Source organism: Carassius gibelio, chromosome A6 (assembly GCF_023724105.1).
Source record: "Carassius gibelio isolate Cgi1373 ecotype wild population from Czech Republic chromosome A6, carGib1.2-hapl.c, whole genome shotgun sequence".
NCBI classification, from domain to species: domain Eukaryota; kingdom Metazoa; phylum Chordata; class Actinopteri; order Cypriniformes; family Cyprinidae; genus Carassius; species Carassius gibelio.
Window position 1 is genome coordinate 31,558,544 of NC_068376.1, and position 17,895 is coordinate 31,576,438.

At 40.9% G+C, this 17,895-nt stretch overlaps 2 protein-coding genes and 1 long non-coding RNA gene across 8 annotated transcripts in view; 1 reads left to right on the top strand and 2 right to left on the bottom strand.

Moving 5' to 3' along the window:
• LOC128016098 (peripheral plasma membrane protein CASK) overlaps positions 1 to 17,895 on the top strand; it is a 37,661-nt gene that overhangs the window by 4,347 nt on the left and 15,419 nt on the right. For 4 of the 6 annotated variants that reach the window (XM_052600487.1, XM_052600490.1, XM_052600486.1 and 1 more), the window contains exons 2-11: positions 6,293 to 6,405; positions 6,965 to 7,070; positions 7,644 to 7,721; positions 7,912 to 7,984; positions 12,123 to 12,225; positions 12,321 to 12,496; positions 13,857 to 13,979; positions 14,057 to 14,140; positions 15,186 to 15,285; positions 17,660 to 17,677. In XM_052600487.1, the coding sequence (XP_052456447.1) occupies positions 6,293 to 6,405; positions 6,965 to 7,070; positions 7,644 to 7,721; positions 7,912 to 7,984; positions 12,123 to 12,225; positions 12,321 to 12,496; positions 13,857 to 13,979; positions 14,057 to 14,140; positions 15,186 to 15,285; positions 17,660 to 17,677 (974 nt within the window). The remainder of the gene's footprint in view (positions 1 to 6,292; positions 6,406 to 6,964; positions 7,071 to 7,643; positions 7,722 to 7,911; positions 7,985 to 12,122; positions 12,226 to 12,320; positions 12,497 to 13,856; positions 13,980 to 14,056; positions 14,141 to 15,185; positions 15,286 to 17,659; positions 17,678 to 17,895) is intronic. The other 2 variants (XM_052600488.1, XM_052600491.1) reach the window with 1 other exon arrangement.
• LOC128016101 (probable G-protein coupled receptor 34) lies at positions 8,330 to 12,066 on the bottom strand. Its single transcript, XM_052600494.1, has 2 exons — positions 11,692 to 12,066; positions 8,330 to 10,559 (listed from the first exon to the last, which is right to left on the bottom strand). Exon 2 carries the CDS (start codon positions 10,508 to 10,510, stop codon positions 9,368 to 9,370), a length of 1,143 nt encoding a protein of 380 aa, XP_052456454.1. The 5' UTR covers positions 10,511 to 10,559; positions 11,692 to 12,066; the 3' UTR covers positions 8,330 to 9,367.
• LOC128016103 (uncharacterized) lies at positions 15,280 to 17,847 on the bottom strand. Its single transcript, XR_008184074.1, has 3 exons — positions 17,626 to 17,847; positions 17,121 to 17,183; positions 15,280 to 15,505 (listed from the first exon to the last, which is right to left on the bottom strand). It is a non-coding gene; the product is annotated as an uncharacterized LOC128016103 (long non-coding RNA).

Consider the following 17,895-nt stretch of genomic DNA (forward strand, 5'->3'; position numbering starts at 1 on the left):
AGCACGTGTGTTCAGATCAGGGTTGCCAGGTTTTCACAACAAATCCTGACCTGTTGCTTCTCAAAACTAGTCCAAAACTAGTCCAATCGCGTTTCCAGGAGGTTAAAAAATTGCTTTCCGGGATTAAAATGTAAGTTTTATGGCATGGTTGTCTTGGTAAAATTCGCATTTTAGGGGCTAAATATCAGGTTATTGGTATTGGGGTCGCTTCGACCTGCGGACATGAAAAACAACCGCAGACTTGGCAACTTGGCAATTACTTGTCTTTAACACTTTAATATTTTAAATGTATATTAATCTAGTTGTTTTTGCTATGGTTTTTTTTTTAATCACAGGCAAAATTCCTCGTGCAGTGTTTTGTAGGCTGCTGCTGATTTTTGCTCATGTTATTCAGCTGCAACAGAATGCTTTGTAAACATGTTTGACATCTAAATGTTTGACTTAATTTTTTTTATATTGGATTTTTTATCTTATTGGAATCGATAAGAATCGGAATCGATAAAATTCAAACGATACCCAACCCTAGTAAGAAATGTTACGAACATAACTGCTTGGAGGATATTTTTGTCATTGAAGAAATACGTTTCTTTGTATATGTAAAACGTACTGTATTTGTTTAATAGCCACTTTTTTTATTTGCAGAACAAAATGCATTAGTTTGTGAGTGATGCTTTGGATTTGCAAACCACACTGAGTTTGTTTGTGAATCACTGGGTGTGAGTAAAACACGTTTTGTGTGTGTGTGAGGTTTTGGCATGATTCTCACTCTATAGGTTCTAGAGCTGCAACTAACGACTATTTTTTCTATTAGTCGACTAATCTAACGATTATTTTTTCGATTAGTCGACTAATCTAACGATTATTTTTATTACAATAAATAATTAATCTCATGTTCTTTTTTAAAATTAGCTAATGAATCCTTTGGATAACTTTACCAAAAAAAAAAATAAGTACAACTTCTGATATAATATTTCAACCTTTATTCATTTTCAACTTATGTGGTTGAAGTTTTTACAGTATAAAATAAATAAGAGGCAAAGAAAATTATTTTACTATGGTAAATATGAGCTTATGATAGCATTTATAATTAAACCACAGTAGCCATAAATTTACAGTTGTCTGAGACGTCATGAAATGTTCTTTAGCATCACAAACCATAAAATGTAGTCAGGGTTCTGCTATGGTTTAGCATGGTTTCCAGAGATCTGGAGCTGATTCGGGGTGGCTCCGTGGTTTGTGACTGTTGTCTCGCGGCGCTGTCTTTTAAGGGGCCGTTCACATATCACGTCTATTGCGTGCTCAAGTTCGTTATTTCCAATGTAGGTGCGCGAGGAGCGCGCTCATAATGGAAGCAACGTGGTGCGCGTCCTGACGCGCTCATTTTTTCCAGCCGCGTCCGCACCGCATCGAGTTAAAAACATCTCAACTTTTCAGAATGCCGCAAGCGCAAGAATATCAGACCTGAACCAGGAAGTTGGTCACCAGATCACAGGGTAACCAGTTAAACCGCATGGAGACACCGGAGAGCGCCGAGATGTTTTCCTCTGAGGTGCTCGCGCATCGCAGTTGTGCAGCCGTGGTTCACCATATCGGTTTTACAAAGGGCCATTTTATTTTTCCTGTGTTTAAAGTATTCACATACTTTTGATAACAATGGTCTCTGTTTTTGTGATAGAATGCAACTTTCTCCATTCCCAGTATGCCATTACGCGAGATGTAAAGAAACAGTGTGACGCGTCGACGCATTTCACGCACGTCTACGTATTTTTGTAGTCGACGTAATCGATGACGTCGACGCGTTGTTGCAGCACTAATAGGTTCATTACTGGAGCTCTAGTAATTATAGTAGATAGGGATGTCAACGATTAATCGATGATCGATTAATTGTCGATAAGAGATGCAATCGATTAAGGCTATCGATGGTCGGTTAACCGATTCAATGTTGGGCTGCGTGCGGCTCATGCGCACTCAACACGTGCGAGCGGCTGTGAGTGACGGTGACGATATATAAAAGCATCATCATTCATTCACAATGTACAAATTAAGCTTTTAATGTGATTTAAACTTTAAAGTACACTAAAATAGAAACAACATAAAAGTTCTTCAACATTAAATGCAATAGAAATGTAGTTACTAATCATTTCATCAGATAACTGTTTTATATCGTGCGCTTTGCAGGGCTGCGGGACACAGTGACAGGACAGGTAGTCTATTCATTCCTACAACTTGTTAATTCATTCCTACGAATTATTAATGTGGCAATTGTCCATGTTTCATTAATTTTGTTCCCTAAATAACCCATGATTTAAGTGAAATAAGGGAACAAATTAATAAATCGAACGAATTCTTAATTCATGAAATCTTTAATTTCCCTTCCCATGTTTACCACAGTAAGAGATGCGAAAACAGTTATTAAAAGCGAAAGATAATAACATAAACCTGGGAAATTAGAGGGTTAGACTATGAAGATTTAGGAAAAGAAACAATGCCTAAATATAGCTACTGAATTTGTGGAAATTCGTGACCAACCGGCAAACCAGAACAAAGCCGCGTAAATGAAGACTATGGGGTCCAAAAGCATGGTCTCGATCTAACATTTTCCAGTTAACCTATCATTCCTCTAATAAACAAAGCTTTTATACCACACTTGTCACAATCAGATCTTATAATTTCTAAATAAATAATTGCTGGATTCAAAACAGCGATTAATAGGCGCTGTGACCGACACATTCCCGGAGCATTCACTGCTGTCACTAAACGGTGACGCCGAGCATCGTTCACAAGTTTCTGCATGGACCTGACTAGGGCACAGGTTCTAAGCCCTGGGACAAAATGGGATGCTTTAAGGAAAATTTATAGCCTACTAAGTAATAGGCCCAACATAAAAATAACAATTTGTTTTCATGTTTTTTTTTTATTTTTTTAAATAGGCTATGCGAAATATATCCGACTTAAATAATTAAGATTAACGGATTTAAAACAGAAGTGTGGGCGCTCCATAAGTTCACAAAAAAAAAAAAAAAAAGGATGACAACGCATTCTGTTTGTTTGCTTTATTTTACAGGAGCACAAATCTTCTGTTTTTATTGTGAGTGTGCACAAATGAAAGTAAACACTTTTGCGGAAAATATATATATTTTTTTAATGTCTCAGCTGTTTCGATCGCACCGGAGCCTGCTGCACACGTATATTCTAGCGATTCAAACTTACATCGCAGTCTGTTCATTATCAAAATAAAATGTCAACTAAACATTAAAAGGTTACATTGGTCAGTTTAAATAGACCGTAGTATACCGGTCCACTCTGCTGTTATGCAAAGGACGTTTTTGCTCATATGAAGAGGATCATCTTTTCCGTCTATATGCGAATGCGTGTTAAGTACAAGCCTAGTTTACATTATAAATAATAGTTTAACATTCAAATACATTGCGAATATGGAAACATTTCGATTTGTGCCGAATGAGACATGAGCAATAACCTCCAAATAAATCTAGCCAAAGCCGCGCTCGCTCATCCTCGTCTGCACGCATGCACTGTCACGATCTAATGCGCTGTATGCCGGATTTTTAAAAATCTGACATTTTCTAGGACAGAATCCAGCAGGATCAAATTAATGTGAGCAACTGTGTTTTGGTGCAGCAGCGCCGATGTAGTTCACTTAATGTGCAGCGCAGTCACACGCGCTCCACATTTCGGATAATTTTATTTTAAATACAATAATGTCCGTTGAAAACATTGCAATTGTGCTTTAAAATACAACAACGAGCACCACAAAACCATTTAAAGAGGCGCGTTCAGCGTTCTCCGTGCGGGATTGGAAACTGTCAATAAAGTAAAATGACCTCAAAAGTATGGCGCGCTCTCTTCATTTTATCAAATGATCATAATCGCATCTATTCATTTTATAATCCTGCTACTAGCATTTTATTCAGACTAAAACCTCTTTAATTCAAGTGAGAAAGCGTTTTGTGTGTGTGTGTGGCTTTTGCACATCCTGTCATACCGCTGACTGCGTGCCTGCAATAGACGCATTTTGCAGTATTATGGTTAACGATTAATCGATTAATTGATCGTTAATTTAAACGACGATCGATCATGGAAATAATCGAAATTTGACATCCCTAATAGTAGATGACCTCTGGGTTTGACCAGTAGCTCTTCACTGCAGTCATCAGGACGGTTTAGGTTTGATGTGAACCGTTCTGGACGCCAGAGGAACTTTACTCAGGAAGACCTGCTTGATTCCTCTCCATGCCGCTCCTCAGCTCACAGGGAATGCTGGGACGTCCTGATTTCTCATGAATCTGCTGACGCGCTGTTTCTCAGCATCAGTCTCTCTCAGGTGTTCGAGCGTCTCCTGCGTCTCTTTGTTCCAGATGTTTTGATGTCAGACACACACTCTGGTCCTCCAGATCTCCCCTCTGAAGAGATTCTAGCGTCTTAATCGAGCAGTCGTCTGAAGTGTCCTTGTCTGTGTTGACGTCTGTTCAGGCTTTCAGCAGCTGCTTGGTGTGATTCTTTCCTACAGGATTTCATTAGATGACATCAGATTAGAAATAAGATCAGATGTTCATGCGGGTGGATCATCAGCCGCTCGAGAAGGTCGTGGGTTAACACATGATCGACCCGGGTGACTGCTTCAGCAAACTGTGGTTCATCTCAGAAGTGTGCCGTTAATATAATTCACTTCCCTTTTCAGGAAAGAAAGCAGAAGAGAGGGAAAGTGTTGAGTTCAGTAGTGGTCTAGATGAATTCCTAGATGTCTAGATTAGATTAGTTGTTAAAGTTGATGTCTGATCTGCTGAATAACGGCACACTGTCATCTGCACCAACAGCTGCGTAACACTGTACTGTAATGTTTCTTCAGTCTGGTACTGTTGTAGTGATGGTGTACTGGACATCAGGCTCAGCAGACCTGAGAGAAAGTGTGTGTGTGTGTGTGTAAGCGTGTAAGAGTGTGTGTGTGTGTGTGTGTGTTTCTGTGAGTGTGTGTGTGTGTGTTTCTGTTTGTGTGTTTATGTGAGTGTGTGTGTGTGTGTGTGTGTGTGTGTGTGTGTGTGTGTGTGTGTGTGTGTGTGTGTGTTTTTATAGGCGTGTCTCTTCTTTCATTTACAGGCATGTGGTTATGGTTTCCCCAGAATAACCCTGTGTGTGTGTGTGTGTGTGTGTGTGTGTGTGAGATATATATATGTATTTTAGTCCGCTATGATTTCCGCTGTGTGGAAAGTGTGGATGGAATCTTGATATCCAGTCATAAAAATGGATTTTACAGCATAACACAGAATGTAATGGAATATGGCAGTAAAATATAGCGACATGGACTAGTGTCTGAGAATATTACAACACAACTGAAACAGTGAAACACACTCGTCTGTGACCCAGAGCTGCTCTGAGAGAACACTATCCTCAGATAGACACAGAATCCTGTCAAAATAAAAGTTCAGCTTAACCTGAAGAAATCATGATGGAAATATATTACTCTTGTACAGTAGGAGTGAGAGTGAATTTAGAATGTTACAGAAGATGTTCTTTTGAACTTTCTATTCCTCTGTCAATCCTGAAAAATAGAATTATATCACAGTTTCCACAGAAATATTGTGCAGCACAACTGTGTTCAACACTGAGGCCATCCTTAAAAATATTCTTGTTTGCCGTAACCCGACTGACCCTGTTTTAGGACCTTTTTTGCTTTTTTTGCTTTTAGTCCAACCGACTTACCGGTTGTACATTTGCGTTAAGAACGACCAATTTTTCTTTTTTTCTACTCCTCAAACGACTAATACAAAAGCAATAAAATAATATTAATTATATTTTAGTAAATATTGTTAACATATAAATTGGGTTCGGGCACCATAATACATCTAAAAACATTAATTAAAACAAGTCTAATAATAATCTTCATGTTTCTTGAGCAGTAAATCATCATATTATTCTGATTTCTGAAGATCATGTGACACTGAAGACTGGAGGAATGATGCTGAAAATACAGCGGAGCATCACAGAAATACATTACAGTTTAACAGAGAATCACTTATAAAACAGCTGTTTGAAATTGTAATAATATTTCACATTTTTATTCAAATAAATGTAGCTTGGGTGATCATAAGAGACTTCATTAAAACATGAAAATATCTTCCTAACAGTAGTGTACTAGTGCTGCTAGACTAGAAGGATTGATGTAAAGGTGATCTGTAACAGTGTTGAGCGCTGAATCCTGCATTTTATTCTTCAGCGTGGTGATTAAACCTGCTGCTGACGGGTGTGTGTGTGTGTGTGTGTGTGTGTGTTTCAGGGGTCCGTTCAGTGTGGTGCGAAGATGCATCAACAGAGACACTGGACAACAGTTCGCTGTGAAGATTGTAGATGTGGCCAGCTTCACCTCCAGCCCTGGACTCAGTACAGAGGGTAAGCACACACACACACACACACACACACACACTGCACCTGAGTCTGGTGTGTGTAACTCTGGAGGCTGATGGATCAGGTTCAGCAGCGTGTGACTGATGGGAATCCGTGGAGTCTCTGTGGATTCCTGGCCATGGATCCCCGCGTCATGCCAAAAGGATTGTGGGTACCGTGTGTGTTCGAGGGTTTGTGTGTGTGGCGCTGCCGGAGTGCTGAGCTTTGGCTTCATCGTGAGCCATCTGTGAGCAAACAGACAGACACACATCAGACGAGGACGAGTGTTTTACCACTGAGAATATTCCTAAAAATACAAACCAACGTCCACTTCCTGCGGCTGGATCCCTCAGTCACTGAACGTGAAGATAAATGTCTCTCACATATGTGACTAAATCTGTCTAACTTTCACCACTGGATAATAAAGTCTCAGATTTCCTGGCCAGTGTGTGAAGAGGAGGTTAGTGTTTAGCACAAGCTCCACGGCTCCCTCTGCTGGAGGCTGGGTGATCTTCATCTGTCAGGTGATGAATCTGTTACTCATCTTCTGTCTGTTCCTCCTCAGATCTGAAGCGGGAGGCGAGTATCTGTCACATGCTCAAACATCCTCACATCGTGGAGCTGCTGGAGACCTACAGCTCGGACGGGATGCTCTACATGGTCTTTGAGTTGTAAGTGTGTGTGAGATCTTACAGAGAAAACATGAGCCATTTCATAGAACCGTTCAATCAGATTCAAGTGTAATGAAGAAATAGTTTATCAAGTGATCATGTGCTAATGCCTGTTTTTGTACAGTCCAGTGAATAAAACCCTACTTCTAAAAGATCATAATTCATATCAGATATCAGTGTAAAACAGATTCACACAATAATCACACGTGTGTTAGAAAACATTCTATATTCATCTGTGTCAACTAACCACTCCAGCTTTTCTGACAAACATCCTCAACTTTTTAAACAATGTTTCTTCATCATGCGCGTGTGTGTGTGTGTCTCTGTGTGTGTGTGTGTGTGTGCGTGTCTGTGTGTGTGCAACTGTGTGTGTGTGTGCGTCTGTGTTTGTGCAACTGTGTGTGTGTGTGTGTGTGTGTGTGTGTGTGTGTGTGTGCGTCTGTGTTTGTGCAAATGTGTGTGTGTACGTCTGTTTGTGCAACTGTGTCTGTCTCTGTCTGTGTGTGCGTGTGTGTGTGTGTGTGTGTGTGTGTGTGTGTGTGCGTCTCTGTGTGTGTCTGCGTGTGTGTGCAGCATGGATGGAGCTGATCTGTGCTTCGAGATCGTGAAGAGGGCTGATGCTGGCTTTGTCTACAGCGAGGCGGTGGCCAGGTGAGAATCACTTCCTGTTCACGTCACACACACACCAATTCTCACACACACACACACACACACACACTCTCTCACACACACACACACACATACTCTCTCACACACACACACACACTCTCACACACTCACACTTGCGCTGCTGAAGGTGTGTGCTCAGGCTGTGTGTGTGTGTGTGTGTGTGTGTTTTCAGTCACTACATGAGACAGATACTGGAAGCTCTGCGCTACTGCCACGATAACAACGTGATCCACCGAGACGTGAAGGTGAGGCTCGTCTGCTCGATAACTCTGACCCTAACTCACTCTTGAGAACACCGAAGCTCTTCCTGGGCTCTTGAGTAGAGGGAGGATTTCTTTAGAAATGTCTCTGTGACCTTTGAGTTAGATTTTTATTTGTGGTTGTACTTTTCTCTCCTTCAGCAGGTTACGCTCCATCAGTGCACTTCACTCTACATTACTGTTCTGACTCATAACCACATTTAACACTTCAGTTTTGTGTTCTATGTTCTTAATAAACCTTGAATTGATCTTGGCAAAACATGTGTCCTTTCTTTGAGCCAGTTATCAATACCAGTGTCAAGAGAGAAACACACCGTCAACACTAAATAATGCTTTATTCCCCTGTTTAATATATTTTAAAAAGACATTTGCTTTTATTTGTTTGGCAGACACGTTCACTCATGCGTTCACTGGTTACACTTTACTGTACAGTCTGAGCTACATGAATCTAGAAACAGTGGAAAAGTCAGATCTTCAACAGCTCCTGGTCACAGAAGAACATCTAATGTGACGTCCATCTGTGAGTAAAGGTGGAGTATTGTCAGCTGGACACTGAACGACATCACCGACTCAGCGGCTGCGCTCTTTACAGAGGAACGTGCTGTGAGATCAATCTATCGCTGGCCAGTGTTTGACACACCACTTCCTTTTGCACAGCTCTGTTTTATATTTAGGGGGAAGTCGTGGCCTAATGGTTAGAGGGTTTGACTCCCAATCGAAGGGTTGTGGGTTCTAGTCTCGGGCCGGACAGAATTGTGGGTGGGGGGAGTGCATGTACAGTTCTCTCTCCACCTTCAATACCATGACTTAGGTGTCCTTGAGCAAGGCATTGAACCCCCAACTGCTCCCCGGGCGCCGCAGCATAAATGATGAACACTGCTCCGGGTGTGTGCTCACAGTGTGTGTGTGTGTGTTCACTGCTCTGTGTGTGTGCATTTCGGATGGGTTAAATGCAGAGCACAAATTCTGAGTATGGGTCACAATACTTGGCTGAATGTCACTTCACTTCACTTCACTTCACTTCACTTCACTTCACTTCACATATAAAGCGACTGTAAAATGATGACAGGAGTCAGAGGAGGTGCAGTATCTCTCTTCCTCCAGCAGGAGACATCCTTCATCCACTCAGGCTTCATCTGTTGAACTTTAATGAGATTTCAGTGACACTTGTGTCTGTCCGATCTCGAGTCTCAGAGCAGATGTGTGTTAATCCAGCTGTACATCTCTCGAATTCTGTCCGAAGTGATGTCTCAAGAACTTTCCTGTGCAGAGTTTGAGCTAGTCATTGTTTCACACCAGTGAGTCATTTCCCATTCGAGTGTGTGTGTGTGTGTGTGTGTGTGTGTGTGTGTGTGAAACCATTTGGTCTCACGGTGCTGCTCGATCAGTTTGACAGGACTCTCCGTCAGCGCTGAAGCCGGGTTTAGAGCGGATCAGTCCCAGATTGCCCCTGGACGTGGTCAGCACCGCAGCGGTGGAGGCGTGGGACACAGACGTCCTCCGAAACTCTGTGGTGGAGCTGTTGGTCATCACGGGCTCCTGGTGTAGGTGTAGGAACTGTGATAAAGCCTGAGCGGTGGCCTTGCGCACCGAGCCCGAGAGCATGAAGTACATGACGGGGTCCAGGCAGCTGTTGAGGGCCGAGAACAGTAGCATGATCTCGTTGGTGAGACCCATGATCCGCTGCGTCTCACAGCTGACGTCACGGAGCTGAGACGAAACATAGAAGCCCCTGAAGGTGTGATACGGCACGAAGCAGATGGTGAAGAGGAGCAGCACCACGAAGGACTTCTTAGCGGTGCGAGCGTAGCGTGTGGCGTTGGGCAGGTCCGGTTTGTCCCGTGAGGCGTGCAGCAGTCTGCGTGCGATCCGTCCGTATGACACCAACAGCACCACGAACACCAGCCAGAACACCGCCACCAGGAACAGATTGAAGTAGGCTTTGCCTCTAGCGTGCTTTCTCTGCTTGTACTGGAAACACTTCCCCGTCTCCTCGTTTCTCTCCACCAGCGCAATCATAGGCACCACCATCACCAGAGAGCCGCTCCACAGCAGAACACAGGTCACCAGACTCCAGCGACTGCCCCGGAGCCAGCGCTGACCACAGCCCCTCTGAGAGCCCTTCACACCGATGATCTTCAGATAGCGGTCCAGACTGATCAGACCCATCAGGGTGATGCTGACGTACATGTTCATGTAGAACAGGTTACCCACCGCCTTACACATGTGCGGCCCCAGAGACCACACGTTCCCCTGAGCGTGGTACAGCACACGGAAGGGAAGACACGCCAGCAGCACCAGGTCCGCCAGCGTCATGTTGATCAGGAACACACGCACAGAGTTTCTGCGCGAGTGCAGGAAGAGGAAGACCCACAGCGCCAGCAGGTTTCCTGCCAGACCGAACAGAAAGATGAGCGAGTACAGCACGGCCAGCGGGAGGCGCAGGGTCTCCTCCTCCAGAGGACACGAGCGGTTGGTGGAGCTGTGGTTGGTGAAGGTGATGCTGCTCATTGTGATCTTCTTGTTAGGGATCAAGGGGAAGATCACGGAGGCTTCAGCTCTGAGGAGAGAAACAGGTTTTAATGTACTGTGCTGAACAGAGGAGGAAAGTTCGGTCTCAGCTCAAAGAAATGAAACGAGAGAACAGTGTAAATCATGGTCAGACCTCGTCCAGCAGCTGCTCTCGGGGAAATCATTTTCCATTCCTTCTTTCCAGATCATTTTAGCTTTGTTAAATTATTTCAAGAAAGCTGGAATTGCTTCACAGCTCTTTTCTGGATGAGTGTGTGTTTGAATAAAAGAGAAGCATTGGCTCTTCTGTGTGCTTTAGATCTGATGTCTCGTTCTTTCTCATCTCATAACCTTCACTTTATAGAAAACTATAGTCATCTTTCATGCACATACGCTGCACATTGCATATATATATATTTGTGTGTGTGTGTGTGTGTGTGTTTGTGTTTATATATATGTGTGTGTATATGTGTGTGTTTGTGTCTATATATATATATGTGTGTGTGTGTGTGTGTATTTTGCACCGTGAAATGGAGGTGAATCTAGTTTACAGCTGGAGATGTTCACTCTTCACTCTTTGTGACTGCAGGGTTTTACATCATTACCCTTCGCTTCACTTTTACTTTGCTCTTCTGCTCTACTGGGGTTTTTTCATAAACCACTTCTGCTTATATTATTTCCATTTGAAGTTGCTCTGAACAAAGCCGTTTGCTAAATGAACAAATGAAAAGGAAGAAATTGCTTTCACATTTTATTGTTTCTTTTTTTCACTTTTCATTTTTTTTCACATTTATTTAATTTAGATAATTATTAGATGTTTTTGTTGTAAATAGTAAAATTAAAAATGTTTATTTAAAGTTTGATTAATCATAATTCTGCGTGTCTGACGACTGCCGATCTTCATCGATGCATGCTAGAAGTGATTCATTTTTACATTTAGCATATTTGGAGTTGTTCAGAGTTTTTTCTTAAGGTTAAATCTGTTTATCTGAATGTGATCCTCTGCTCACTGTAGACGACTGACCGACATGTTTTCAGACGCTAGTATGACGTATAATCATGCACACACATGTCTGTCTTCTCTCTGTTTTCCAGATCTTTCTGTCATCACTAAACGTTGTCTGTAGAGTGACTCGCACACACTCTTTAATCTCAGACACAGATGCATGAGCTGTACTCACAGTTTTGCAGGTTAATTCCTTCAGTGTCTCAAACCGCTGCACATTCATCCATTCAGAGGGAACACACAGGGTTTGGTTTCTGTCAGATCCTCTTTTGATTCCTCCTCAAGCGTCTGATGTTTCTGCTTCCCTTCGAAGCGTCTGTCCTGCTCTCGCTGCATCAGCTCGCGCGCTCTTCCTCTCTCTCTCTCTCTGTGTGTGTGTGTGTGTGTGACTCTTGAGCACACAGAGATGTTGATGTGTTCAGTGTGTCATCACACGGGCCTCCACACACTCGTTTAGGGGCGTCATGTTCACTCTGTTGAACTGCTGTTTTAACATGAGTCTTAGAAAGGGTTTGTTCCATGTTTCCTCTCGTTCTCACACAATTTCATGTAGTGAAGCAGACTGAGAATATCTGTGTGTGTGTGTGTGTGTGTGTATGTGTTCAGCCTCACTGTGTCCTGCTGGCCTCTAAGGAGAACTCTGCTCCGGTCAAACTGGGCGGCTTCGGTGTGGCCATACAGCTGGGCGAGTCAGGGCTGGTGGCTGGAGGTACGTGTGTGTTCACAGCAGATCATGTTTACAGGAAGTGCAGCTCTTTGCTCTGATTTGTTCTGAACCCTCTGTGTGTGTGTGTGTGTGTGTAGGTCGGGTAGGGACCCCTCACTTCATGGCTCCTGAGGTGGTCAAGCGAGAGCCGTACGGGAAGCCGGTGGACGTTTGGGGTTGCGGGGTCATTCTCTTCATCCTGTTGAGCGGCTGTTTGCCTTTCTACGGCACCAAGGAGCGTCTGTTTGAAGCCATCGTGAAAGGAAAGTACAAGGTACTGTGTGATCGAGAGAAGCACGTCACTCGTTCAGACACTGAACACACGTCAGGTGCAGCGCTTTCATGACAAACCTTCCTCCTGTGTTTGAGAAACCTGCTCCGAATCCCAGATAACTTCTGAACAAACACCGCACTGGATGTGTATGTGGAGAGGGTTAGAATAGGGGTGGTGATGGCGCAGTGGATAAGATGCATGCCATTGGTCGGAGAGACCTGGGTTCGAATCCACTGGTTGACACCAATGTGTCCCTGAGCAAGACACTTAACCTCTAGTTGCTCCAGGGGCGTGTGACCTCTGACATATATAGCAATTGTAAGTCGCTTTGGATAAAAGCGTCAGCTAAATGAATAAATGTAAATGTAAATGTAGAACATCTAGGATTGACAGAATAGACCAGGCTCTTTTATTTTATTCACTACAGAGACGATATTAAACATTATGAGTCTCCCTGTGTAGTGCACTTGATGCCTGCAGACAGAGACGTTCTTCTCCGTGATTTTGATGCACTGCAAAAAAATGATTTTTTTACATTTCTACTAAAAGTATCGAAACATTTTTAAATCCAGATAAATTTACTTGAGATGCAAAATAGCAGAGATATTAAGTCTTGTTTTCTACAACAACAGAAAAAGTGTCAAAATTAAGTGCTTTTAAAAAAGAATTTTTTATTAAGAATAAATATCTACCAGTGTGGCATGAAAAAAAAAATTTTCCTTTTGAATTAAGATTATTTTTCTTAACCCACCAGATATTATTTGTTTTAAGCTAAAACTAGAAAAAATTGTATCCATTTATTTATTTATTTATTTATTTGGAAGCAAGACTAGTGTGTGGTTGTGTACGCTGCTTGGACTAGTGTACAACTGCAGGACGAATAACTTTTAAAGTCATTTTGATCAAATTTGATTGAGAAAAATTACACTGATGCAAATTTACTTTAAATTAGTTAAACCTTGTCTTAACATGTTTATTCACCTGACCCTTAATATCTGAAGTTATGTTGCTTCTCCAGTAAATGTATCTTCATTGTACTAGAAAACAAGACAGAAATATTGAGGAAGAACATCCTTTTTTTTTATCCTTAAATCAATTCACTTAATTCAAAATGACAGAAGATGAGAAATCTTGTTTCTGAGAAATTGAGATTTTATGATTAAAACAACAAAACACATCTGCCAATGGGTCAGAAAAATAAACATTGTTTTTAAACTATATCTATATCTATATATGTGTAAGTGTATTTCTCTGACCCCACTGGCAGACATTTGTTCTTGTCTCGTGCTGTGTTAGTGTTGATGTATTAGTCCTGGAGGTGTTCAGCGTGTGTGTGTGTGTGTGTGTGTGTGTGTGTCAGATGAACCCTCGGCAGTGGAGTCAGATCTCGGAGAGCGCTAAAGACCTGGTGCGACGCATGCTGATGCTGGACCCGGCCGAGAGAATCACCGTCTACGAGTCGCTCAACCATCCCTGGCTCAAGGTCATCGCTCACTTCCTGTCTGTGTCATAAGAGCCTGCTATCAGCTTGAGTTTGTCTCATGTTTGTGTGTCGTACAGGAGAGAGATCGCTACTCGTATAAGATCCACCTGCCCGAGACGGTGGAGCAGCTGAGGAAGTTCAACGCTCGGAGGAAACTGAAGGTATTTACTGTAATCCTGCAGTAATTCCTCATATCACCCAACATCAGACCACACGAGCCCAGCGGGTTTCATTTCCACAGAGGAGAAAATTCCCCAGTGTTCCCCAAACACACAGCACATTTAATAGACCATAAACTAATGTTGAAGATCTCCATATACTCCACATCTGTGAGTCTGTTAATACGACTGATATTAAAGATATTAGATTTCACCATTGTGATGTATACCATGACTTGATTATCTTAAAATGAAATCAGACCACTTAAACCAAAACCAAAAATAAAACAGGAAATGGTCTTATTTTCAATAAAACACCAGTGGTTATATATGCATTCTTTATAACAATTTGCATACAGCATTCTTCATTCTATCAAGCAGACATATTTACTTATAGAAAGTTCAAATGAAAGAGGCTTCCTTATTAAAGTGTTTTTCTCTTTCCAGTGTGTTGTTAGATTAACGTGAATGAATGCAGGATATTCGGCTGCTGTCACTTTAAGATCCAGTACACTGTCACACATCAGATATTATTAAAACTGTTTACAGAAAGTTATGCTTTTTATGTAGGGATCATCTTGTTGATGAAACTGAAGACAATAAACCCTTGTGCTCACAAACATTTAACTTTTCAATTTCAGTGAAACACCATGTGGTTTCAGTCTAGTCTTTTCAGTCTTTTCACTCAGTCTCCGTGTATAACATGGGTTTTCTAAAGCATTGAATGTCAGTGAAGTGATATAAACCCCTTCTCCAGTTCTGAGAGTAAAGTAGTCGTAGGCCACATGAAAGCAGGGGATGTTTGCTCTAATACTTCAGAGATGTCGTCAGGTGCGTGACTGTCGGAGGAACAGAGGCGAGAGCAGCTTTGATGAGCTTGTGTAAAGGTGAAGACGTGCGGTTTGATGATCTAATATGTTTGTGACATCTCTGGAGTGCAAATGTCAAACGTCTGCGGCTCATCAGGATGAGTTCATCAAAATGCCCTGTTTGAATCTGACACTGTAATGAATGAGTGTGTGTGTGTGTGTGTGTGTGTGATTCACAGGGCGCCGTCCTCGCTGCCGTCTCCAGTCACAAGTTCAACTCGTTCTACGGAGACCCTCCTGAAGACCTCCACGACTTCTCAGAGGACCCCACGTCTTCAGGTGCGTCCCCCGAACCTCGTCCAGTCATCTCTGGATCTCAGCTGGTTTATCAGTCACTCTGAGAGTCTGGTGAAGTCTGAAGCCCTCGCCGTGACCTCGGCTGAGAAAACCCTTCACATTCAGATGCGCTTGTCTTTCAGGAGTTGCCACGATCTGTTAAAGGATTATTAGTCAAGGAAATAAATGTGAGCGTGGAACTTTTCAAAGTTAAAACATGGCTCTGTCACAGGAGAGAAAGAACATGTTTAACACAATCTATATCAGCACAGAAGCAGTCATCAGTATCTCAGACGTATATTTGTAGAAATACACAACAATACACTGTATGAGTCACAAGTATACATTTCTCTTTTATGCAAAAATCATTAGGATATTAAGTAAAGATCACATTTCGTGAAGATATTTAGTAAATGTCCTACTGTAAATATATCAAAACTTAATGTTTGATTAGTAATATGCATTGCTAAGAATTCATCTGAACAACTTTAAAGATGATTTTCTCAATATTTGAGAATGGTCACATATAGACTTTATTAGCCACAATAATCTTCATATTGCCTTTCTTTAAACACATTATAGAATCAGTTCAATCTTTATATATATATATATATATATACAGTACAGACCAAAAGTTTGGGAACATTACTATTTTTAAATGTTTTTGAAAGAAGTTTCTTCTGCTCATCAAGCCTGCATTTATTTGATCAAAAATGCAGAAAAAAACTGAAATATTGTGAAATATTATTACAATTTTAAATAATTGTTTTTAAATGTATTATACTTTAAATGATCATTTATTTCTGTGACACAAAGCTGCAGTTTTAGGATCATTATCACATGATCCTTTAGAAATCATTCTAATATGATGATTCATTATCAAAGTTGGAAACAGTTCTGCTGATTAATATTTTTTCAGGACATAATCAATTTTTTAGGATACTTTGATCAATAAAAAGTAAAAAGAAAGAAGCTATGTTTTTAAAATATAAATATTTTGTAATAACAATTTGGGGTCAGTAATTTTTTTTTTCTTTCTTCTTTTTAAATAAAACCAATATTTTTATTCAGCAAGGATGTGTTAAATTGATAAAAAGTGATAGTAAAGAAAATATATTATTAGAATTTTTTATTATTTTGAATAAATGCAGTTCTTTTTAACCTTTTATTGATCAAATATATCAGACAGCAGAACTGTTTCCAACACTCGTAATAAATCAGAATATCAGAATGATTTCTAAATGATCATGTGATCGACTGATGTTACATGTGACACTGAAGAATGGAGGAATGATGCTGAAAATTCAGCGCTGCATCACAGGAAGAAATTATTTTTTTATGTATATTCAAATAGAAAACTATTATTTTAAATTGTAATAATATTTCACATTATTACATTTTTTTTCTTTATTTCTGATCAAATAAATGCAGGCTTGAAGAGCAGAAGAAACTTCTTTCAAAAACATAAAAAATATTAATGTTTCCAAACTTTTGGTCTGTACTGTATGTGTATATATATATATATATATATATATATATATATATATATATATATATATATATATATATATATATATATATATATATATATATATATATAATAAAAAGAGAAAAGATGGAATAGAAAAAGATCAGAAGCTAATGTTTGCTGTTTTATTTTTTAATAATATAATGAAATTAGAACGTGCTAGAGTTAGAGGGACACTTAAAGATGGAAGAGATGTGTTTTAGCTGATTCTTGAAGAAGCTACACTTGTTTTGTGGTTATTTTGAGATGATATGTGTTTGTTCTGTAAAAGCAGTCTGTGTTTTATTTCTAAAGGTCTTAAAAGTCTTACATCTGATTTTAAAATCCTGTAGAAGCCTCTTCTGTGTTCGGGGTGTCTTCCGTGGCTGCAGACCTGATGTGTAGGAAGTAGAAAGTTCTTACAGATGTGTTTTGGTTCTGCTAATGTGAAGACTATTTTTGCGGCCCCATCAGCAGGTCCGATGGAGAGGAAGTCTCTGGACTTGAATTGAGAAACAGCTGACACTTCTCTGTCGCGAAATTGAACTCTCACTTCCTGTAACTGTGCAGTGCCTACTCTGCAGCAGTCAAGAAGCACCGAACAGAACGACAAACTGTGTTAAAAAACCACACCGACACATTGCTCTGAACACTGCTTCAGAATAGCAGCGAGTAAAAGTCCGAATAATTTACTCCGAATAATAACTCTCTCTATGATTGTGAATTGAGTTTAATGCAGAACTGTGTGGTGAGAGGTTTACAGATGCAGTCAGGTGTAGTGTGTGAACCCTAGTGTCTTCTGGCTCTGTGTGTGTGTCTCTTCTTAATAATCTCACCGTCTTGTTGTTTCTAACGCTGCCTGTACTGTAGGATTGCTTGCTGCAGAAAGTAGGTATCCCACGTAGAGTTTGCTTGTCATCCGAACATCATCTTCATCTTCTGTTGTCTTGCATGTTCCCCACACATCTGTCCATCAAGTGCTGCTTCGTTTTCCACTGAAACCAGACGACACGCGACTTAAACAATCAGAAACCACCATTCCTCTCATTTCCTGTGCTGGTGTGTGATGTCTGTCACGTCTCTGTGAGGTTCATCTCCATCTGTGG

What these genes read in the sequence shown, in the direction of transcription:
- LOC128016101 (XM_052600494.1), bottom strand. Translation starts at nt 10,510, where the DNA reads ATGAGCAGCATCACCTTCACCAACCACAGCTCCACCAACCGCTCGTGT.